The sequence below is a fragment of the Anomaloglossus baeobatrachus genome, chromosome 4, assembly GCF_048569485.1.
Source record: "Anomaloglossus baeobatrachus isolate aAnoBae1 chromosome 4, aAnoBae1.hap1, whole genome shotgun sequence".
NCBI classification, from domain to species: domain Eukaryota; kingdom Metazoa; phylum Chordata; class Amphibia; order Anura; family Aromobatidae; genus Anomaloglossus; species Anomaloglossus baeobatrachus.
Genome location: NC_134356.1, coordinates 86,941,656 through 86,965,500, shown reverse-complemented (window position 1 = coordinate 86,965,500; position 23,845 = coordinate 86,941,656). Strand labels below are relative to the sequence as shown.

At 46.8% G+C, this 23,845-nt stretch overlaps 1 protein-coding gene across 1 annotated transcript in view; it reads left to right on the top strand.

Moving 5' to 3' along the window:
• The window catches only part of SLC25A48 (solute carrier family 25 member 48), a 99,914-nt gene that overhangs the window by 4,471 nt on the left and 71,598 nt on the right, over nucleotides 1-23,845 (top strand). Inside the window, exons 3-4 of the mRNA XM_075342272.1 lie at nucleotides 18,390-18,461; nucleotides 21,666-21,918. Of these exons, the coding sequence (XP_075198387.1) occupies nucleotides 18,390-18,461; nucleotides 21,666-21,918 (325 nt within the window). The remainder of the gene's footprint in view (nucleotides 1-18,389; nucleotides 18,462-21,665; nucleotides 21,919-23,845) is intronic.

The following is a 23,845-nucleotide window of genomic DNA, read 5'->3' as shown; positions in this document are numbered from 1 at the left end:
AGTATTTAGTCAGCCACAAATTGTGCAAGTTCTCCCACTTAAAAAGATGAGAGAGGCCTGTAATTGACATCATAGGTAGACCACAACTATGAGAGACAAAATGAGAAAACAAATCCAGAATATCACCTTGTTTGATTTGGCAAGGTTTTTTTTGCAAATTATGGTGGAAAATAATTATTTAGTCATCTAAAAACATGCAAGATTTCTGGCTCTCACAGACCTGAAACTTCTTCTTTAAGAGGCTCCTCTGTCCTCCACTTGTTACCTGTAGTAATGGCACCTGTTTGAACCTATCAGTATAAAAGACACCTATCCACAACCTCAAACAGTCACATTCCAAACTCCACTATGGTGAAGACCAAAGAGCTGTCGAAGGACACCAAAAACAAAATTGTAGCCCTGCACCAGACTGGGAAGACTGAATCTGCATGACTTAGGAAAGACTGACTGTCGGCCCTATTTTACCGTACCAACCAAAAACCATTTAACCACCTTTTCCGCTTCTCAACCCAAAATAAGACACAGACTGCGTGACATTGGATGTAAAAGGCCACAGCAGCCTCGTTTATTATCACCAAATAATCAATAACATTTTATTCACAAATATATAGTAATAACTCCATAAAACATAACCACCAGCAAAGGAGGGGGGGTAAGTGAAGAGTCCCGTTGTACATGATTGCAACACCAGCTCCACCATGTGCCCTCAGCCGCACCACACCGACTCGAGGACACCCAGCACATTAACATGCCCTGCTGTGACCCAGCACAGCAGGGTCCCACGTTAACATGTCCCGCTGTGACCGAGCACAGCAGGGACCCACCAACCATACCATTGCACCACGAGGGGTAATCCGTTCCTTCGTGCTCTTTGTGCAATCCACCGACTTCAAATACCCCCCTCCTTTCCGCCAACTGCTGCGACAAGGTCAATCCTCTTCGTTTCTTCATGTCGATCTCCCGAAATCCTGAAATAGGGCGGGTGGGCGGGACAATTCCGGACGTCTTCAAGGTATTGAATGAGCCTCCCACCTCATAATTCGGCCCTATATATACTCCCCTACTACTGACAACCCCCTGACCAATTACATGGCCCCATAGCCCTTATGACCCCACCTCCCACTTTTCCCGCACAAAATGCCCTACACCTTAACCCCTTGCTAACCCTCAGGCCTAGCATCCCTCCTCAGTCATGTTGCCCTCCCTTGAGCCCCTTCAGGGCAGGCGTCCGGGCTTTTCTTTACTTAGGAAAGACTGACTGTCGGCCCTATTTTGCCGTACCAACCAAAAACCATTTAACCACCTTTTCCGCTTCTCAACCCAAAATAAGACACAGACTGCGTGACATTGGATGTAAAAGGCCACAGCAGCCTCGTTTATTATCACCAAATAATCAATAACATTTCATTCACAAATATATAGTAATAACTCCATAAAACATAACCACCAGCAAAGGAGGGGGGGTAAGTGAAGAGTCCCGTTGTACATGATTGCAACACCAGCTCCACCATGTGCCCTCAGCCGCACCACACCGACTCGAGGACACCCAGCCGAGTGTTGCTCCACCATGTGCCCTCAGCCGCACCACACCGACTCGAGGACACCCAGCACATTAACATGCCCTGCTGTGACCCAGCACAGCAGGGTCCCACGTTAACATGTCCCGCTGTGACCGAGCACAGCAGGGACCCACCAACCATACCATTGCACCACGAGGGGTAACCCGTTCCTTCGTGCTCTTTGTGCAATCCACCGACTTCAAATACCCCCCTCCTTTCCGCCACAGCGAGCACGTATGACACCTTGTACGTGCGAGTACCACCACCAAAGCCCAACCTGAGCCAACTCCACTGCTCAGGTAACCAATGCTTCAGTACCAATACCAATCAAACAAAACTGACCCCCATTAGACCTCACAATGCCAAACCTGCACCAAGCCACCAGTACAACAAGGTCGGCCGCACCCAAGACCTGCAACTAGCCGACCGCGTCATCCAATCCTATGCACCGCCTGCGCGACCAGTCCCCAACGAGCCACCTGAGCCGCCTCCCCACCCCCATGGAATAGGGGGTACACTCTGCCTCGTTGAGACCGCAACATTGCAGGCGCCTATGAAAATTGCACAGCACCTAATAATTAAGCAAAGCCAACCATAAGTCCTGGAAACCAAAGAACCTACACTGGTTCACCAACCCCAGCCAATTCCTAAAACGTGCCCGGTAAAACCCACTATGTAGTCATCCCAAATGGGAGCCACTATGAACAACAACATGACCATGGCACCCAGGTAGGGGGAAATGGACCAAGGCATTCAGGCCCGATGTCACGGATCAAGCCCCTTGACGCCCCAGTGACCCAGTCTCCTCCCCCCACGTGCAGTACCCAAACGCCGTTGGTCCCATCAACCGAGCATGATAGCACCGATCTTGTAATGTCCACCCAGCTCAATAGCAAAACAATCTAACCCGTAATAACTTTGACCCAGAACCGAAGACCGTCAAGCTGAGACCAGACTAAAGAAAAGACCCCAACTGTTTACTCATGTGCCATAACAACCCCGCCATCAAGGCGGTCCCAACACCTAAGTCAAAGTACCATTTCTAACACCACATACTGCTCCATGACCCATAAAAAGGGAAGGGGGGGCCACCCCCCAGGCCACATGACCCCAATTAATTGGTGCATCGCCCTGGAACTTGAACCCCAAAGCACGACACAATATTGCCGCCCTCTTACCAAAGTGGAATGTACTCCGCACCCAATCCCCGCTGAACTGCGGGTTCGACACTACACACCATGAGGGAAAAGCACTCCACACTCCCAAATCCAGGAAAACTCAGACACTCACACCACATTATTCCAAAACTCCAGACACCCTAACACACGGGCCATCCGGCAAAACATTGCACCCACCAGGTGCCCCGCGCCTGTCTGCCACTCGGCCTTAAAGCACCGCAAAACACCTCCAAACGGGGCACTGCCCCAGACGAGTACCTGGTATATAAATTAAAAATGAATGCACCGCACCAGCTTACCCTGCCCTGGCATGACACCCCCTCGACATTAAGGAAGGTATTGTACTAGTTGCAACCTGCACGCACACTGCTTCAAATACACCTCCCCGCAGCTGCGCCGCGCAACGATCCTGTATAGCCATGTAGTGCCAGAGAGGCTATACCACCGCGGGAGACCAGTCGCTTGTCATTGAAACAACATGTCCCGCCTCATGCTCTATCCAGAAATCCCGACACATGGAACAACACCCGCCATCAGCACTGGCCAGCTAGATAACCAAACAATTCGCCAACCGGAGACTCCTGATACCAGTAAATCACACACGGGGTCACCCAACTGAAATGCTACACAGTCCTTGCGCCGACACATTACCCTAGGCCCCACCGTGCGGGGGCACCATAAAAGAAGCCACTCCAAAGCAAGCCATGTACCCGCAAGGCAATGCAAAGCCCGCTGTCCCAGAAGCAAACCCCAAAACCCATCGTAAGCAAGAACTCCTTCTCATCATATAATTAACCCCTATGAAGCTTCTATCCACGGCTGTAATGAATTTGACCCGATAAGGTCTGCCCAGAACGCAGCCGGCAACCCTAAAAAACCACAGTAAGAACCCCCAGTCCGCGCGTATAAAATTTCCTACAACTGCCCCTGTGCAGCCACGACCCACAGACTCCCGAACGCACCCCATGTAACTGCAGGTAATGCAAAAAACAGCATTGGAACACATAGGGGTCCATACAACCTGTCAAAAACGGAGATGCAAAGTCTGCTAACCTTGGAAAGGGACTCCAGTATCACCATCAAGCCCTCTGACAAGGGGGGTAACGTGGTGATACTGGACTCCCAAGATTACAAAAACATCTGTCTGGAGATCCTCAGGGATGAGGCATGTTATACCAGACTTGATTCAAGTCCAATTCCAACATTTAAAAATGAACTAAGGAATATGTTGGATGAAGCCCTTGGCTTGAATCTTATTAGCAAAAATGAGTTTGACTACCTATTACCTACTTTTCCAGTAATGGCAACATTTTACATCTTGCCAAAAATACACAAAGGATGCAACCCGTTGAAGGGTCGCCCTATTGTGTCGGGTATTGGTAGTATAACAGAAAAATTGAGCATCTATGTTGACAGGATTCTAAGACCGTTTGTGGTGTCCCTTAATTCATATTTGAGAGACACAACTGACTTCCTACGTAGAATTGACGATATCTATTTAGAGGAAGGCATGCTCTTATGTAGTATTGACGTGGAAGCTCTATATTCATCTATCCCCCACGAGGCGGGAGTGGAGGCTGTGAGGTACTTTTTGAGTACTAGAGGGAACCAATATATGCAGCATAATGACTTTGTCATCAAGGCCCTTACCTTTTGTTTAACCAAAAACGTCTTCACCTTCGATGGGAGGGTCTTCCATCAGCTCAGGGGGACTGCGATGGGGACGTGCTGTGCCCCATCGTATGCCAACCTCCTCCTGGGCTGGTGGGAGGAGAAGGTGGTTTTTGGCGGCCTGATGGACACGGAGGACGTCGTCTTGTGGATTAGATACATTGACGACGTCTTCCTTGTCTGGAAAGGCTCTGAGGCGGAGTTCTACATCTTTATGGCCAAATTGAATAATAACAACATTGGCTTACGCTTCACCTGTGAAGTAGGTGGAGACAGGCTGGCGTTCCTCGATGTTTTAGTCGAGAGAGGACCAGAGGGTCGTCTTGGTACAACAGCCTATAGAAAGGCCACCTCATCAAACTCCCTGCTCAAATGGGAGAGTGCTCACCCTGTTGCCCTTAAAAGGGGGATCCCTAAGGGACAGTTTATAAGAATGCGGAGAAACTGTTCGGATAATGCGGCTTTTAGGGTACAATCGGATGACCTGGTGGGACGCCTGAGAGAGAGAGGCTATCCTGAGCAGGTTATTAAGACGGCCTACAATTCCACATGTGGCTTGGATCGGAGCTCTTTACTACACCCCAACAACCAGAGTGCTACCACCATGGACACCTTAAGGTTCATTACAACGTTTAACAACGGCTCAGTGGATTTAAGGAAAATACTATCGAAACACTGGCCCATATTACGCATGGACCCTGCGATCAATAAATATCTCTTGGATTACCCATCTGTCACTTATAGAAAGGCGAGATCTCTGAGTGACAGATTGGTCCACAGTCATTTCCAGGAGAAAACAGCTAAAAGAAGTGAAGTAAAGGGCTGTTTTAAGTGTTATGATTGCATCAATTGCAAGTATATGGAAGAAGGAAAGGACTTCAAAAATTCAACAGGTAGTAAATCATACTCCTTGAGGTCACTTATAACTTGCAAATCAAAGGGGGTAGTGTACAAGGTGAGCTGTGGATGCGGCAAGTTGTATATAGGAAAGACCATCAGGGAGCTGAGGCGTAGAGTGGGGGAACACAAAAATGATATTCTGAATAAAAACGACACACCAGTGGCAAGACACTTTAATGCTTCACATAATGGCGATTTGGGAAGCTTTAGAGTAATGGGTATCGATCTGATCCATCCCCCCCTACGTGGTGGAAATTGGGACAGGATCATTCTCCAGAAGGAATGCTTCTGGATATATACTCTGGGTACTATGGTACCTGCTGGTTTAAATGAATCACTCTCCTTTTCCCCCTTTCTAGGAGCACCTTAGGAATAGGGGCTTCTTGTAGGAGGGAGAGTCGACGCCCGAGTGGGGGCACCAATGGGCGTGGGTTTTAATAGGGTGCCGACCCCCACATGTTAGGTAGGGTGCATCTACACCTAGGGTCAGTGATCAGTGTGCACCTTAGTCTAGTTTACCCTCCCCAGATGAAAAACATGTATAGTTGATCCTGCCCCAATTTGTATCACATACCAACAACAAACAAATGATATACATTTAAACACCCTCCAAACCCCCTGATCATCGTCGCCGCATAGCCTTAGCCCCCACTCTGGTGGTCCCATCGGGTTACTGATTGACCCAATTGTGTTTTTCCCAGCAAAGTGCTGGATTAGGGCTAGGGCTGAAAAAGCCCTCTGTTTTTTAATCACAATCTATATTTGGGTATTTTTCTCTGGTTTACACTATTTGGGCCGTACCGGCCTAGTGCGTTCTATTTTAATTTACTATGAGTATAAACCTGACCTGTGATACTGCTAATATACATCGGCATTCTTGGTGGACTCGCGCCCAGTGCCGTACAATCAGAGATACAGCCTCGGTTTAGCGAACCGAGGTTGCTAGGCAGCGCTAACATATGCACCTTTCAATGGGGCTGTTTGCGTTCCACCCGCCCGGATATGATGTTATCGGGTGAGGAGGATGACGCTCTACAAGCGACGCCGCCTTGAATGACGCGTACTTCCGGTTCGAAGGCATGATGGGAGGTGCGCGTCATCATTTCAACCAATCCGCGCATGCGCTGTGCTATATTTGGAGCGTACTCCAAATGCAAAGCGCGGCAAGTTTGAATCAGGTCTGACATACGCCTGGATGCGGTGAGTTAACGTAACCATGGGGCATGATAAACGGAGCCTATATGGCAGTTCCCAGGGCACTTTTTGATATGTATTTATTGCTATTATAGTGAATCGGGCATCTGTGGAGGGTCATGTTAAAGCGAGATTTAATGACGTCCACAGCTGATATCCCACTTGGACTCCCCTGATGATCCATTGTGAAACGTTGGGAGTGGGAACCACTGAAATTGCCTGACTGAAGTTATCTGGCCAAATGGGATTTGATGTGCTGGGAAACAGCCCCCCTGCTTTCGGAGCCGGTAACTTGCTATTAATGCCTGCCTATCTTCTTGGGATTTGGTAAGACCATTCCTTATTTGAGAGAGAAAAGTTTCAGTCTTATTTCTCAATATAACAAAATCTGCCTATAATACACGTCAAGACAGGTTCTCTGTCCAGGATCTCTGATGAACCTCTTATGTATTTATTACAGCTGAATTACCGTAAGTGTATTTGTTTTTTGGCACTTATCTACTTTAGATTGAAGTCAGCTGTGGCAGTTCGTTTATCTATGATCCTATTTTTTCCATATTTGGGATCTGGTTAATCGTCCCACTATAGGTACGATTGTGAACCCTGGTTTTAACTCATGTTTTGAACTATAGTTCAATTTTACATTTGGAATATTAAAAGTTATGTTTTAGGTCTAATTACTCTATTGGCTTATGTTATTGGCACAAAGCTATTGGTCCAGCTACTTACGATAATGCAAAAACCCCAAGCGGCACATAGACCCACATATTCAATAAACCAAACACACCCCAGAAGCATCATGATATACATGGGAACATAATAATGACCCGTGTCCTGACTTCCGACATAGGGCCCCACCCAGACAAATCAAACACGTCGACCTATCAAAACACATGCTAACCGCGAGGACACCCTGGGCATGAAAAACACCTCGGTATTTCTATGTTGGACCAGGAACAAAAAGACACACTCAATCATCCCATCCCCAACTACCGGCCAGAACCTCAACCGCGGGCCGCAACCACCAAACATTGAGCAACTATAAAACCCGGCCCCACACAATATATATGTACCCCAAGAAATCGCCGACACACACTGAAAACCCAAGTGCCGGAATAGGCAACGAACACCTTCTCCGACCAAGCATGATAATGCCACACCATTATTATCAGTTTTATATTTTATTTATTTATTTATTTAATACCTTAATCCGCCAAATACTTTCCATTAATCAGCAGCTAACCTGGAGACCAAATCCAGTAAATGGTCAACTCCAAGATCCCCAGGGAGATAACATCTACCCCTACCATAAAGGATAGGTTCCCGAAAGATCTGCCGTCCCAAACATCTTTACCATCTCCTGAGCGTCTGACCGCAACAACACATATCGCCCCCCAGTGAACATGATAACCCATCGTACACACACAACCCCTGTACCGAGGCATATAAAATATAAAACATGCCCTATTGAAAACGGAACCACCTGTCCCAGCACCTTTGACCAACAATAGCACTCACCCACCATTAAATGCGAAAGATTAATCCGCCAAGTGTGCCCCCCCCCCAAAACGGTTCGCCATGTCAGCAAACTACCATTGAAATGCTTATACAACACTGGGGCGCACCTATAATCCTCTAGCCGAAAGACCCCCATGACTATTATAGTAAGCCATGAAACCGCCATGAACATAGCATTCACCACCGCTTTGCCAATATCCGTATCACCACCTGAATTACGCGCAAACCGCCGTGAAGTCACATACAAAATCACACATACAATGCAAGCACCTTTACACCAACCAAAAGAAAATATGTCTTCACCTGCAAACATACACACTATCATGAAAACACATTATCAGGAAAAAACACCCCCGAACACTCATGAAGCGTACAAAAGGCCTACTGTACCACAAAGCAACTACTCCCACAAAATGAACGCTGGCCACAGGGCACCATTCCGAAACCCACTGACAAACACCCTGCCACCCTAGTGCACCCGAAACCATATATATATATATCAACCCTTTGCCACTCCCCATAATCCAAGCATTAAAACAAGTTTTAAGTGAGCCTTATTCTTACTAGGCTGACTCCATGGCTTCCCACGGAACAGCCGTCGCATGTCCTCCGCGTCGAGCACCGCCATCTTCTTCACAGGTAGACGCAGGATGCAGCCCTCCTGGGCCGCACCGAAAGCGCCCGGACTAATCAACCATCCGGGGACGCTTGGCAAAAGGTCACCGGCTCTGAGCCACAACTGGGAGGGGGTGCGCTCCAGCCGCTCAGCCGCCTGTGTGAATCCGTATCCAGAGTTGGATCTGCTACAATAACCGTGCGCAATTGCGCAGGGCACAGCTCCTGAATCTTGCACCAGACGCCGAGGGCACATGACGGCAACGCCGGACCACGTGACCGCGCCACGGGTCACGCGGACGCGCCACCCAGGTTGTCACACCAAACCCCCACGCCGTAGCCCTCCTACGATGTTGCCCCATCACGTGCCACCGCCGGACTGCTGGCCGGGCCCTACATGGCTGCGCAGGCCGCACTGGTGGAATCAGAGGTATCACTCACCCACTCTGCTGGACGACATCTGCCGTGAACTCCCTGATGGCCAGGCCCTGCACGGATGTGCCGGCCGCACTTCCTTGCTGCAGATGGCTCGGTGACGTGTCCAGTAACCGTGTGATCGCGCCATCAGAGGGCCTCGCACCGACGTGCAGGCCGCGCCTCCTGGATGATGCCGGTCACGTGGCCACCCAGCAAGCCATGTGGAAGTGACATCGAAGGGCACGCGACCGCATCGGCCCCACGTGACCGCGCCGACCCCACGTGACCGCGCCGGCCCCACGTGACCGCGCCGGCCCCACGTGACTGCGCCGGCCTCACGTGACCGCAAAGCATCGGGTGAGCCCCAACGGGTCGGGTGAGCGCGGCGGGTCGGGTGCGCGCGGCGGGTCGGGTGCGCGCGGCGGGTCACGCAGCCGCAATGCGCCCGTCACCACTGGCCACTGCGACCCGGGATCCCATACAGGCCCTGCACGGCTGCACAGGCCGCACTTCCGGGTTCAATGCCCGGTCACATGACCGCACCGCAGGGCCATGTGACCATGACGTCAGGACGCCGGGGCCATGTGACCGCGACGCCGGACCACGTGACCGCGCCCCGGGTCACGTGATTGCGCCGCCCACATCACTATGCCGACCCCGCGCCGTCACTCACCGCCCCGCTGCTGCCGAAATCTCTGTCGCTTCCCCCGACGTCCTACGATGCTGCTGCCAGCGCCGAAGGGGGGTCCCGGGGCCCATCCGGATCCAACTCCTGTGAGGGCCTTGACCCCCTCCCGGAGGCACCGGGAGCTCGACCACCTCCGCCGCCTGATCATCCACCGTCCACCGCCGCTGTGTCCACTGGAGCCAGCGCTACCCACGCCGCTCCGCCATAGACGACCTCCTTTGGGACAGGAACTTCCTCTCCGGACCGTCCTGGGTACAACGACAATTCCGGACGTCTTCAAGGTATTGAATGAGCCTCCCACCTCATAATTCGGCCCTATATATACTCCCCTACTACTGACAACCCCCTGACCAATTACATGGCCCCATAGCCCTTATGACCCCACCTCCCACTTTTCGAGCACAAAGTGCCCTACACCTTAACCCCTTGCTAACCCTCAGGCCTAGCATGTCCAGGCCTGTCTGAAGATGCTAGAGAGCATTTGGATTATCCAGAAGAGTATTTGGAGAATGTCATAAGTTCTGATGAAACCAAAGTAGAACTGTTTGGTAGAAACACAACTCGTCATGTTTGGAGGGACAGAACTCTGAGTTGCATCCAAAGAATACCATACCTAGTGAAGCATGAGGGTGGCAACATCATGCTTGGGGGCTATTTCTCTGCAAAGGGACCAGCATGACTGATCTGTGTACGTGAAAGAATGAATGGGGCCATGTATCAGGAGATTTTGAGTGCAAGACTCCTTTCATCAGCAAGGGCATTGAAGATGAAACGTGGCTGGGTCTTTCAGCATGATAATGATCCCAAGCACACCGCAAGGCCAATGAAGGAGTGGCTTCGAAAGAAGCATATGAAGGTCCTGGAGTGGCCTAGACAGTATCCAGATCTCAACCCCATTGAAAACCTTTGGAGGAAGTTGAAAGTCCATGTTACCCAGTGACAGTCCCAAAACATCACTGCTCTAGAGGAGATCTGCATGGAGGAATGGGCCAATGACGCACCAATGGGGTCCCTCAGGGTTACTTGTCACAGGGCCGGTGTCGATTCAGGTTGTCACAGCGGCCAGGCCCAGTTCCGTGACCCCTGCAGTGTCAATAAATGGGGTATGATGAGGATTGGGGTTGTAGCTATTCGTGACACTACCTGTGGTGTGAGGCCGTGTATTAGCCGCCGCTGCGGGAGGTCTTCTCTGGGGCAGATGATAATGCAGCTCGGATGGTATAGCTCTCCACAGGCAGAGCTCAGGCCCCAGGGAGGATGTTGGGAGTTGTAGTCCACTCTATTAAAGCAGTGCAGGGTTAGAGGGGTGAAGAAAGGGAGCAAAACAGGTGTTGCAATCAAAGTTTTTTACTCACTGATATGTCGCTGCCCTTGGACTGCCGGTCCCCAGCATGGGCTCCAGCCAATCCCGGATAGTTCGGAGGTCAGAACCAGTGGGTTTCTCTGTGAGTCCTTCCTCCCTGCGCTGTGTTGTGTGAGTCCCTGTGACTTGAAGCTACGCTGGGACCCAAGTCTTTGGATTGCCTCTGTTCCTGTCACGTATAGCAGGCAGCGCGAGTCTGTAGTTGGTGCCGTCTTTTTGGTCACGACTCCTGGCTCTATATGCTGCTGTGCTCCGGGCACTTTGAGTGGGCCAGAAGACTTGAAATCCTCTGCCCGGCGGATTCTGCTGGCGGGGCATACAGTTCCCACCAGTCTAGTGCTGCGCACCCTGTTCTCTGTGTGCCTGGTCCTGAGGGAGCTATGGCGGAGTTCTCTCCTCAGTGACCGTGTCCTCCACGTCTCACTTGTTCCCTGTCTGTCACTGTCTGACTACTGACTGCTTGGCTGTATGTGCGTGTCGCCTCACTCCCCGGCGTTAAGCCCCTCCCCCTTTGGTTCCTGAACTAGTGAGCAGAGGATCCACTACATTAGTGATGGCTGTGACGACATGGACTGTCAGTGCCTAGCATGGGTTAACTTTCTTAAAATTCAGCCAGACATAAAGACAGTTTGTTTATAGATGGGGGACAATCCCTCATTGTTCTACAAGACTCTTGGGAGTTTAGTATTGAAATTTTTGTTGACTCATGTAACTTTTTTTTGCCACTGAAGGAAAGATACCCATTGTATTACGATGTGTTTATCCACCAATCGTGAAGACCCCCAGTGGTCTGTATGGAGAGCTCAGGGGTATAAGAAGGAGGACTGTCCATTGCCCAGAGAGACTTGTTGTGAATGTTAGTTATGTCTTGGCTGCTGGGAGGCTCCCTCTGGTGGCCAGGAAGGGTTTGGACAGAGACCAGGTGTGTTGTGCAGTGGGTGTTTCCTTTCCTAACTCTCTGCTTATTTAAGTCCTGGTCTGATTGCAGGCTGTTGCCGGATGTCAGTTGTTCTTTGTATCTCCAGCCTGCTTAATCCTGCTCTACATCACATCCACTCCAGATAAGTTCTTGCTCTTTATTTATTGCCTGGTTCTTTTGCTTATCTGGGTTTGTCATTTGTTGTGGTTGGTTTCAGTTTATTTCCTTCCAGGGATTTTCCCCCTCAGTGGAATGTTGAGGAACTCCCTGCAGTTCTGTGTGGAGTATAGCTCCTTTGGGTCCATGTGTTTATGGCTTGTTGAATTTGTTATAATTCTTGTTTTCTGTTCATTGGTATGACAAGGGCACCTGGTATAGGACGGAGTTCAGATCGAGCGATCTGAGGGCCTTTTTGTACTATCAGGAAGTTGGTATTTTGCAGGGTTTTTCTCTGGCTACCATCAGTCCCTTTCCTGTCCTTTCCTATTTTAGTCAGCGGGGGCCTCACCTTTTGCTAATCCTGTCATCTACCTGTGTATTGTGTTTTTCCTATATCACCGCAGTCTTTGAATGTGGGGGGCTTGCTATTCTTGTCTATTTTCTGAGGCAGAGAGTTATTCATCTTTCCTACCTTTAGGATAGTTAGTTCTCCGGCTGGGTTCGCGGTGCACAGGATGTTAGTTCACCCCTCGGCTACTTCTAGTGTTGATGGTTAGTAAGGGGATGGCGGCCAGATTAGTTGCCAATGCTCTTGTCACCTTTTTACCAATGATTTGTGGTGATCTTCCATGGTTCCGGATCATAACAGAGACTCTTGCTACATGCTACCAATCTAGGACCTGCGGATCCGATTGGCAAGCCATAGCTAAATCTGCATTATAACACTACATGGACTTCAGCATCGAATGCAAGGATTCGGCTGAGATATCAAGGACTACCTAAGGAAGGAATCCAGCTTGGGACAATACAGTCACCGGACTACAAACTTTGCAGACCTTAGCCAGCTTCCTAAATCTGGCATTATTCCATTCTTGGTGGGTGCCCGCCGAAAGCGGGGTGCTGCTGGTTTGGAGTTAATAACCCTGGAAGCTCTGAGGCATGGACATTCTAAATCCCTGGTGAGCCAGCGGAAGGGTGAGACTCTGTTGCCTGTTACAATTGTGTGTTTTGCTGGTTATGTGCTATGTGCCATTAATTGTTTGGAGATCCAATAAAGTCTTAATATTGTGATTCCCTCACCCTGTGTTGTCTGAGTAGTGTTCCACCCACGGTTAAGGAGGTTGGGCGTTCAGTTGGGATGAGCCCTGGGCCATGCTGTCTTTCTAAAGGTGGCCGGATCAGAGGACGAGAGCACCCACTGACCCCCGTGTCTCCACAATTGGTGGCAGCGGTGGGATACTACTTAGCCTGGTTTATCAAGGGGAGCTGCAGAGGACTGGTGTTCGTGGACACCGTCCAGGGCTCAACAACCAGGGAGGCACATAAGCATACCCAGCAGGCCATAGGGGAGGCTTTCCTGAGGGAGCTATGGCGTTGCTCTCTCCTCAGTGACCGTGTTCTCCACGTCTCACTTGTTCCCTGTCTGTCACTGTCTGACTACTGACTGCTTGGCTGTATGTGCGTGTCGCCTCACTCCCCGATGTTAAGCCCCTCCCCCTTTGGTTCCTGAACTAGTGAGCAGAGGGTCCACTACATTAGTGATGGCCACCCCCCAATGTCTCTACCCTAGCCCGGTCCCAGTGACAGAGCAACCAACTGTGTGTTTTGGTGGATTGTGGTGGTGTTACCGGTGATGACCTCCTCTGAATCTGAGATGAATACTGCACCCCAGCAGATGAGGTGCAGTACCCTGTGAAGCCTGAAGCCACAGGAGCACCACACAAACATATAACCAACAGTGTTTGCCAACCTTCTGAAGACTTGCAGAAAATGTTTGACCTCTGTCATTGCCAACAAAGGATATATAACAAAATAATGAGATGAACTTTTGTTATTGGCTAAATACTTATTTTGCACCATAATTTGCAGAAACAATCTTGCTAAATCAGACAAGGTGATTTTCTGGATTTGTTTCCTCATTTTGTCTCTCATAGTTGTGGTCTACCTATGATGTCAATTACAGGCCTCTCTCATCTTTTTAAGTGGGAGAACTTGCACAATTGGTGGCTGACTAAATACTTTTTTTCCTCACTGAAATCACAGTTCTGATCTTCAAGTGATCACCCTCTCCATCAATGAGACACAGATGACACTGCTGAAACACGAACTTGTATTGGAGACTTGTGATATTGTATTAGGTTCCCGCTAAAACAAACTAATACTGTATACATAAAAAATGATAATGAAGCAGCAGAGACCTAAAGAAAATTGGGAGCCATAGATGCATAACAGTTTTTTTTATAAAAATATTTGCCCTTTCAACCCCTCCCACATAGGGGCCCAAACCTGCATAGGAACCTACATAGGGTCCTAGCAAGGAATGTCACCTTAGTTAAGATTCCTCCTCAAAAATTCAAATACACAAAACATGATGGTGAAGTAGAGAGCTAAAGGCCTAAAGAATATCAAGAGCCATAGACGGTCAACAACTTTTTTTTCCCTTTCTGCCCATCCATATGAGATAGTGAAGGTTACATTGCAGTGTTTGGTAAATCTGGTGGTGCAGGTAGTTCCTGGAGCCAATCGAAAGTGTGAGGACGTTTGAGATTGAGCTCCTTCCAAATCTCAAGAACTCTGTATCTTGAAGTTCCTTGACTGTCCAAAGTATTATAGAGGCCTGTTCCAGTTCCAGAGATATTTGTCTAAGAAGAAGAGTGCCTTTTCAGGGATGACCACTGTAAGATACAGAGTTGAATTCTCCAGAAGAATTTCTGAGTGACCTGCGAGGAAGGCCTAACCTATAATCCGCACTCTGAGTGCCAGATTCATTACCGTTTCTTTGTTCATCCAGCTAATGGTCGACCATACAACTGCAATCCTTTCAGTGTTCAAGTTACAGTCGGTAGGTTCTGAGCTCAGGCCCCACCACGGAGATTTTGGTCGGTATTTGCACATGAATCTAGAGTTAGGCACAAAGACCAGTTAGCTAGATCCAGAGTCTAAGAGGACAGAACTGTTTCCACAACCAAAGTACTCACAGTAAAAATGACTTTATTCACCTCCTCCTTCAATCGTATCTCAGTTTGAGGTGACTCCTTGGGTGGTAAAAGGGCAGGATAGAGATAAAATAAGGTTGTGAACCTTTGTGCAATGTCATCGACTGGCCAGCTAGTGTGCTCATTGATTTACACCATTTCTGAAATATTAATTCTTTGGCTGCTGCACTAGGCAGAGGGCCAGGTTAGGTAAATTCCTGAGAAATCTTCTCGGACATCTCAGGTCAGTGTCACTTGTGCAGGGATCCTGGTCAATTGTGACCGATTGTGTGTTATAGTTTACTTGTTTTATTGTGTGGGACCTGTAGAACTTTCCGCTACACCCTCAGTAAAGTAAAAGTTCTCTGACATGGTTTGGTCTCGTTCTTCATCAATGGTCAATTGTATCCTGGGGAGCCCACCCCGGCACTTAGTCTACAACTTGGCGTGGTTGGCAGAATACAGCGAATGCCAGGGACAGGAATGTGGAGGAATATGATCCCTCAGCAGCAATGGCCCTGCTTAGGTAAAGAACCCGCCAGTTACAACTCCGGTATCAGCAAGGTACCTACCAGTCGGGGCACTCTTGCAGCATCTGCCAAAATACGATGGTAAAAATATAACTTTACAGGATTAGACAGAGAGATTAAGAAGTAGAGTGGAAGTAGCATTGAATGCCATGGAAGGTGATGCCAGACGTACAGTGATGGTGCAGCCTGAGCGCGACACTCTAAAAAAATACTCGCTCTGCTAGATGGAAATCAGGATGGGCATGTCAGGGTGACCCAGTTTTGCATTTTCCTTTTCAATCAGACCCAACAAGAGGCTGGGTCACTGATGCAGTACTACGGTATAATACCTTGCAAGAAAAACTGAAGGAGATGCCGAGGCTGGACCCTGAGGACATGGGAGCTTCCTGAGAAGTGGGTAAACTGCTTTGGGATCAATTCATCGCCAGATTAGCCAATAAATTCCATCACAGCAAGTTGAAAGAGATGATGCAAGCTACAGTTGACCTGAATGTTTTATAATATATACCTTGTTGCTACCATATATAGAGAGAGGAGGAGTACATGCCTATGATTGAGAAACCCATGAATAGTGCTCAGGTGATCGGAAGCAGGACAGGGTCAGAGGAGGAAGAGACTCCAAAGGACATGGTTCAAGCTCTGAGAACAGAATTGAAAGATTTACCACTGGAAGATTCAACGAAAATCAATTCTACCTTCAGGGACCTGCTACGCTCACTTACACTGACCCACTTGTCCCATTTCGAATGCGAAGATGGAATGGAAGAACTCTCTACAGGAATTGCTAAAGAGATGGCCATCTCGCCAGAGACTGCAATGCTATACCTGATGCAGAGTGAACAGCACCAGCTTTAAACTACCCACTGCTGCAGTAGATGGATGACTTGCAGCGGTCTATGGTTCACAAAATCCTCAAAGAGGATAGCACAATCTGTATTCCTGAATCCCAGTTTTGGAATCTGAGTTCGAAAGGTGGACTGTGAGATGCTTGATGGCAGTATAATTTGTCTCATTGCTGCTAACAACGGTCAGCTGCTCATGAAGGGGATTGATAGTGAATCCATGTGGGCAAGACATTGGTATGAAAGAAGTGGTTCTAGTGGATCATCCTCCTAGAAGAGGACTAGATGTGACCCTGGGGATGAATATACTAAGTGATTTGGACTTACTGTATGCCAAAGAAGGGCCTGGTACTGGAAATGCACAACAACTCATCGACTAACTTTCAACGCTCTTCAGCACATGGTGAGAAGTTGCAACTTCCAGACAAATGCCATGCCCTCAGACAAGCTGGTTATAATTGCACAGAAAAGACAACAATTACTCATGTTGCCTGTGGGGGACCTGCCGGCCTGAACGGCGTGGGAGTGTTGGTGGAACCCGCACTTAAAGAAGACTCCCCAACATAATTTCTGGTGTCCCGTGACCTAGCTATTATGAAGGACAGATGTGCCCCTATACATTATGATGGATAAAGTAGTCACTATACCAGGAGAAACGTTGCTGGTTGAAGCTTATATTAAAGACACTTGTCCACACACTTAATCAATCACACTCCACTTCTCCACCATGGCCAAGACCAAAGAGCTGTCTAAGGACACTAGTGACAAAATTCACCTGCACAAGCTGGGATCAGCTACAGGGCAATAGGCAAGCAGCTTGGAGAGATGGCAACAACTGTTGGCAAAATTATTTGACAATGCAAGAAAAACAAGTTGATTGTCAATCTTACTCATTCTGTGGTTCCATACAAGATCTTGCCTCGTGGAATAAGGATGATTCTAAGAAAAGTCAGGAATCAGCCCAGAACTACATGGGAAGACATGGTCAATGACCTAAATAGAGCTGGGACCACAGTCTCAAAGATTACAGTTAGTAACACACTACACCCTCATGGATTAAAATCCTGCAGGCCACACAAGGTCAGCCTGCTCCAGGTCCATTTGAAATTTACCAATTTACCATGATCCAGTGGGGGTCTGTGGTCAGATAAGACCAAAATAGAACTTTTTGGGATCAACTCGATTTGCTGTGTTTGGAGGAAGAAAAAAGATCAGTACAATCTCAATTCAATCTCAATGTTCTGTGACCCAAATTGCCACCAAAAAGCCTTCATATCAACCCACAAAATCACAATCCCCTACTCTGGTCTGTCATCTGTTAACGGAAATATTGGGGGCTTCCACGTTACTAGTAGCACAAAGGCTCTTATAATACACTATGGTTCCCCCCTAAAAAAAGAAATCCAGCAAAATCTGCACTCCCAAATCCAAATGCCCCCCTCCCTTCTGAGCCCTAAAATTTGCTTAAAACATAGTTAATGTCCATATGTTTGGCAATGTTGTAGTGATGCAGCCTGCTTAATTTAAGGGGTGTGTGTCTCCAAAAGCATGAGCTGGGCACAATGTACATGAACTACAATCAGTGATGAGCAAACTTGAGGTTATTTGGGTTCACCAAACCAGCATGGATTTAAAAAATAAAAACCAAAACAGGTTTGGCAGCAAAAATTGACCCCGGACAAGTCAATGGGGATGAGAAGTTGTAACCAAAAAGATGGCTGTAGGAAGGGCTAGGGGGCTTCTAATGGAAGTTAAATGGTAGTAAGAGAATCTGAGACTCTTTCCATTCATTACCATGGGATTTGTGAAAGTAGCTGAGAAGCTAAAGTGAAATATAATTCCAAATTTGTTGTATTCACAGGTTCGATTACAAGCTGGCCAAGGATATGGATCAACATTTAGCTGTATTTTTACAATTTACAGAAATGAAAGTGTAAGTAAGACAAGGAAACTGATGAACATTATACATTTAGCAAATTCCAAATATATTTTAACGTAATGTAAATGAAATTTTGGGGGAATTCAAATTTGGAATTAAACTTTGGAGCCAATACTTGCACCATATTTCTCACACACTTGACTGGGAAAGGCCAACATATTTTTCCTACTGTTCATACTGAAGTTCTGTTTTGAAGAGGTTTTTCTCTATTCTTTCAATTGACAACTCTAATTTTGGCATATGCTTGCTTTCAATTAGCAAAGTCCAACAGCTTTCTAAGACCTTTTGCCAAATATTCCATGTCGAACTGCACACAGATGTAATAGATAATAAAACTTGTTTGTTTTTTTAATATGGTTTTTGTTTTATTTTTTTCTTAATTTCGCCTCTCTGTTGGCGTGATATTATCAATTTTAACAAGTACAATGTGTACGGGATTATATAAATGTGGTTAACAGAAAATTCAGAAAAATCCCTTAAAATCTAAAGTTGATATTAGCAATCAAAATGAGTTAACTTTTTTTAAGTCCAATTGCTTTTCATCCTAAATTTACTTTTCATACTTTTTATTCAGAGCAAGTGTAATACGGAGCAAGTGCAATGCGATAAAAAATCTCATTGCACTCGGGCCAATATTACTCTATGTGGCAGCTGCCATGAGCGTTTCTTTTCTCAGCCCTAATCGAACTGAGAAAACAGTTGCAGCATGCTGCGGGTGCAATGCGATCTTGTTCCACTCACACCCATTCAAGTCTATGGCGCGAGAGAAACATCACATTACTCTCGCATTACAGCAGTGGAACGCGAGAGCAGTGCGATTCTCACATCAGCCGGCAACGGAGGAGATAGGGAGATAAATCCCTCCCTCTCCTCCGCAGCACAAGCCCTCCCCTAAGCAGCACCGGCCATCCCCTCCGCAAATGTGGTCTGTTTGCACGATCAGACCACAGTCGCATGACACTTGCATGACACTCGGCTACCGCTGTGCTGCGAGCGTGTGCTGAGTGTCATGCGAGGACTCGCAGTAATCCCGTGTAGTCTCAGCCTTAGATGTAGGGATACAGAGCTGATCTCCTGGTCTAACGTCCTGCACGATAAGACAGTGCTGAGTAGAAGTAACAGATGAATGACACCGTTCAGATAACACCCTTTAAAAAACTCAACTAACTATATGCCAATACTTTGATTGCTAATATCTCCAGAAGGGAAAGACAGAAAAGAAATGCCTTATTCTTCTCTGCAGCCACTATTAATGTTGTGTCGAGTTCAAAATGAAATGGTGAAAGGTCTTCAGAAATTATCTTAATCCTAAGGATCCATTTACATTAGCCAATTTTGGTAAATATTTACCAATCAGCACTCATTTAGTATCCTGCTTAAACAGACAGACTGTGCTTCAGATGAGCACTGAATGATCTATAATAGTTTACACAGGACATCGCATTGCCTAGAACGATGATGCAAACCAAAAGAACATTTCTCCTTACCTACAAGGGAAAGCTCATTCAGAATAGTCTATCAGTGTAACTGGACCTTTAAAACTTTTTAAGTTTTAAAAAAAATATGAAACAAATATATATAAAATTTTGAAATGATCCCCTTTTGGCTTTATAAAAAATAAAGCCATTAACAAAAAATAAAAATACACATATCTGGTATCGTTGCATTCGTAAAAGTTTAATTTATCAAATCTATAACATGAATTAATCAGGCATAATGAGAAAAAAATCAAAATGTCAGAATTCGATTTTCTTTTTTTTTTTTGGAGACCGCAATATTGCAGAATAAGAGGCGATCAAAAGAATGTATCATCTACCTCAAATTAATATCAGTCGACACATCAGCTAAGGGAACAAAAACGAGCCCTCACACAGCCCCATATCCTGAAAATTTAAAACGTTACTGGTCTTGGAAAATTACGACACAACAAGAGACAACACAAGTTCTTTTTTTTCTACATATTTGTAATCATAGTGACTAGGGGTATTTTATTGTTAAAGTTTTACCATATAGTAAACATGGTAAATAAAAAATAAAAAAAAATTATGATTTTTTTTTTTTTTTTGCAATTTCAACTCACATGGAATATTTTTCCCACTTTCTAGTGCATTACATGATTAAGTAATTCAAAAGTACAATTTGTCCAGTAAAAAAGAAGCCTACATACGGTACATATGACAACAGTTTTCAAACATACCAGAGACACAGACATATGCAAACCCATTAACATAGCACACTCATCGGTGTTTTCACAAGGACCGTGTGTCCATATGGAACACACGCGTGTCCATATGTTCTGCATGGAGACAAGTCTGTTCTTCTCCAGCAGCACTGATGTCACAGAGACCACACACTGATGTCATCCAGAGAAAACACGTCTTTCAAATAAAATTATTTTATATACTCACCTGTCTCCAGTGCTGCTGTCTTCGGTGCTGCTGTCACTTGCTTCTGGGTCCCGCTCATTGCATATTCACTGCACCGTGGACACCGAAACAGCAGTTTCGGAGACAGCAGCGGCGGAGACATCAGCGCCACGGACAGCAGCATCAGGGAAAGGTGAGTAAACAGTTCCTGATCTCCGTGTGCTATCACGGATAGCCCACAGAGAACACACGTATGCCAAAATCACGGCACACGGTGGGCTGTATGCACCTTCAACACGTCTGTGAAAAACATCTGTGCTTTCCATGGATGTGTGAAAGAGGCTTTAGAGTGGAGGAAAAAATGGAAAAAACAAAAAGTAGCCTGGGCATGAAGAGGTTAAAATCATGCCCTACATTAATCAAATGCTGGACATAGTGAGTCAAAGGCACCTAATTCCTTACCAGACTCACGCCTCTTAATGAATCAGTCACATCTTACAAGTGATGCGCCTCCGTGTACACTGCCGTTCCAGAAACTTGAGTAATATTTGTGGTGTAAGGTACACAACAACTTGTCATGAATGAGTCATGTCCCATCCCAGCTTCTGTCCGGCATCACCCACTTTGGTGTTAGCCAAAACTGGGGTAAAAATGCCAAAATTCGCAACACATTTGGGCATCCTTATGTTGCGAATAAATTTGCTAGTTAGTGTTTTTCGTCATTTAATACTTTGATGAATCTAAGAATTTGTGTTTATGCAATGGGCTTTGTATAACTTTAGATTTTTTATAAACCTCAAAACTGCATTGCGTTTTTTTTTTTTCTTCTTAGGTGGCTGGATTCTTTAAAGGAATGTCCTTCCCTTTGGCTAGTATTGCGATTTACAACTCAGTAGTGTTTGGCGTCTTCAGCAATGCCCACAGATTAATTAGTCAGTATCGAGACACAAGCCGAACAAATCTTCCGGACCTTATAGACTTGACTTTTGCAAGCATGTTAGCGGGATGTGTTTCTGTGGTGATTGGTGGGCCTGTTGACCTGGTAAAGATAAAACTGCAAATGCAAACCCAATCTGCTTCCTCAGGTAGGAAATGTTGATTTTTTTTTTTATATTTGTTGATTTTTAGAAAACCGTGTATTGGTGATTAGCTTGTTTGTATTAATATAGTGCCCTTTTTGATAAATATCAGTGTAGCAGGAGAGGTTCCAATTTTACTGGGATGTTGGCTGATTTTTTTGTTAATTTTAAGGATTACTAATAAAGATAAGTAAACCCAAGGGTTGGTGTTCAGTGTTCATAACAAACACAGATTTTACCAAAAATACAGAATTTGGAAAAATGGAAAAACCCCACCTACCCTCCACTGGAAGTGATCTGTTTATGGCTGGGTGCATGTGGGCACAGACCCGAACTGCCCAATTAGTGACTTCCTTTGGGGCTCAGGTTAAGTCCAGGTCCCAAACCAAACTTTATCTAAATTCCATCTGAACCCACTGAACCCAACGTCCATGGGTTCGCTCATCTCTACCTACTAACTCTGCCATATCTTCTTGTGGAACTTCAAGATTCCCTGTAAAGCAGTTTCTCTCCCCTTGATTATCTAATTTCTGTAGACATTCTTGCATTTACCACTCCTTTCTTCTCAAAGAACTAAATTATCTATGAGAAAAATGCAACTCAGTGCACGAGTGTACGTATCAGAGCAAGCGCCCCATAATGAACCATTGCATTGGGTGGCATGGTGGCTCTGTGGTTAGCACTGCAGTCTTGCCATGCTGGGGTTCTGGGTTAAAATCCCACCAAGGACAACATCTGCAAGGAGTTTGTATATTCTCCCTGTGTTTGTGTGGTTTTCCTCCGGGTTCTCCGGTTTCCTCCCACACTCCAAAACATACTCATAGGGACTTTAGATTGTGAGCCCCAATGGGGACAGTGTTGCCAATGTATGTAAAGCGCTGTGGGATTACTGGAGCTATATAAGTGAATAAATATTATTATACTGAATTGGCACTATACCCATGGGACATCCCGTCCTGATGCTGACCCGATGCAGCACAGAAGCGGCAGTGGTGGCGTAACGTGCAGCTCTTTGGCTCCAATGCAAAATGGGATCCTCAATTATTGTGTTGCGGGCGGAGGAGGGGATGATGTGCTCACCCACTGCTCGGGTCCGGCTGCTGCTGCTCGGTGGTGGCTCGAGCGGTGGGCCGGATCCTGGGGACTCGAGCGGCGTTCCTCGCCCGTGAGTGAAAGGGGGGTGGTGATAAGGCCGTAATTTAGGTTGATGCAATCTAGTCATGCATCCCTCTTAAACTGTCTGCAGTCCAAATTATGAGTCACTCGTGGTAGCATGCATACCACCTTTCACACACACCAGAGACGTGCTCAGATATGAATAGAAAGTAAGACTGATTTATTTCCGGAAGTTGTACAAATATATATAACCTTATTGGCTAGGTGCCAAGAATACGTAACACGTCTCCTATTGGATAAAGTAGAACAGCTTATTCTGTGATATACAATTTACTGTAATGTGCTTGGTTCCTCATTTATATTAAGCAATGTCAGCATGATTCACTGGTCACAAGAATAGCCCAGACTGTCTGTCTGAGTCTTATGCCAAGAGATATGTGGGGTACAGTTCAAACACCATCTTAAATCCTGTTCTTTATGGATATCTCCATGTAACTCTTATATACTTATAATAATTCATAATCTTGTCCATAACAGTGGTGTGGTTTGGGGATATTGTCCGTGACGCCACCCACGGTTGTGGTGAGGTTGTGACACCACCGCTGCTCTGGACGGGGATCCCGGGAGCGATGACAGGGAGCAGCTTGGATGTTGGTTCTCCCCTCCGTGGGTAGGGGGGTTGGTTGTCCCGGGGCCCCAGTGAGGGTTAGGGATGGCAGGCGGGTTACGGGGCCTGGTGAGGTGCAGGGTCGCGGGGGCAGCGCTGTGCCGCACGGCACGGTGGTACTCACTCAGCCAATGACGAATGCAAAGTCTC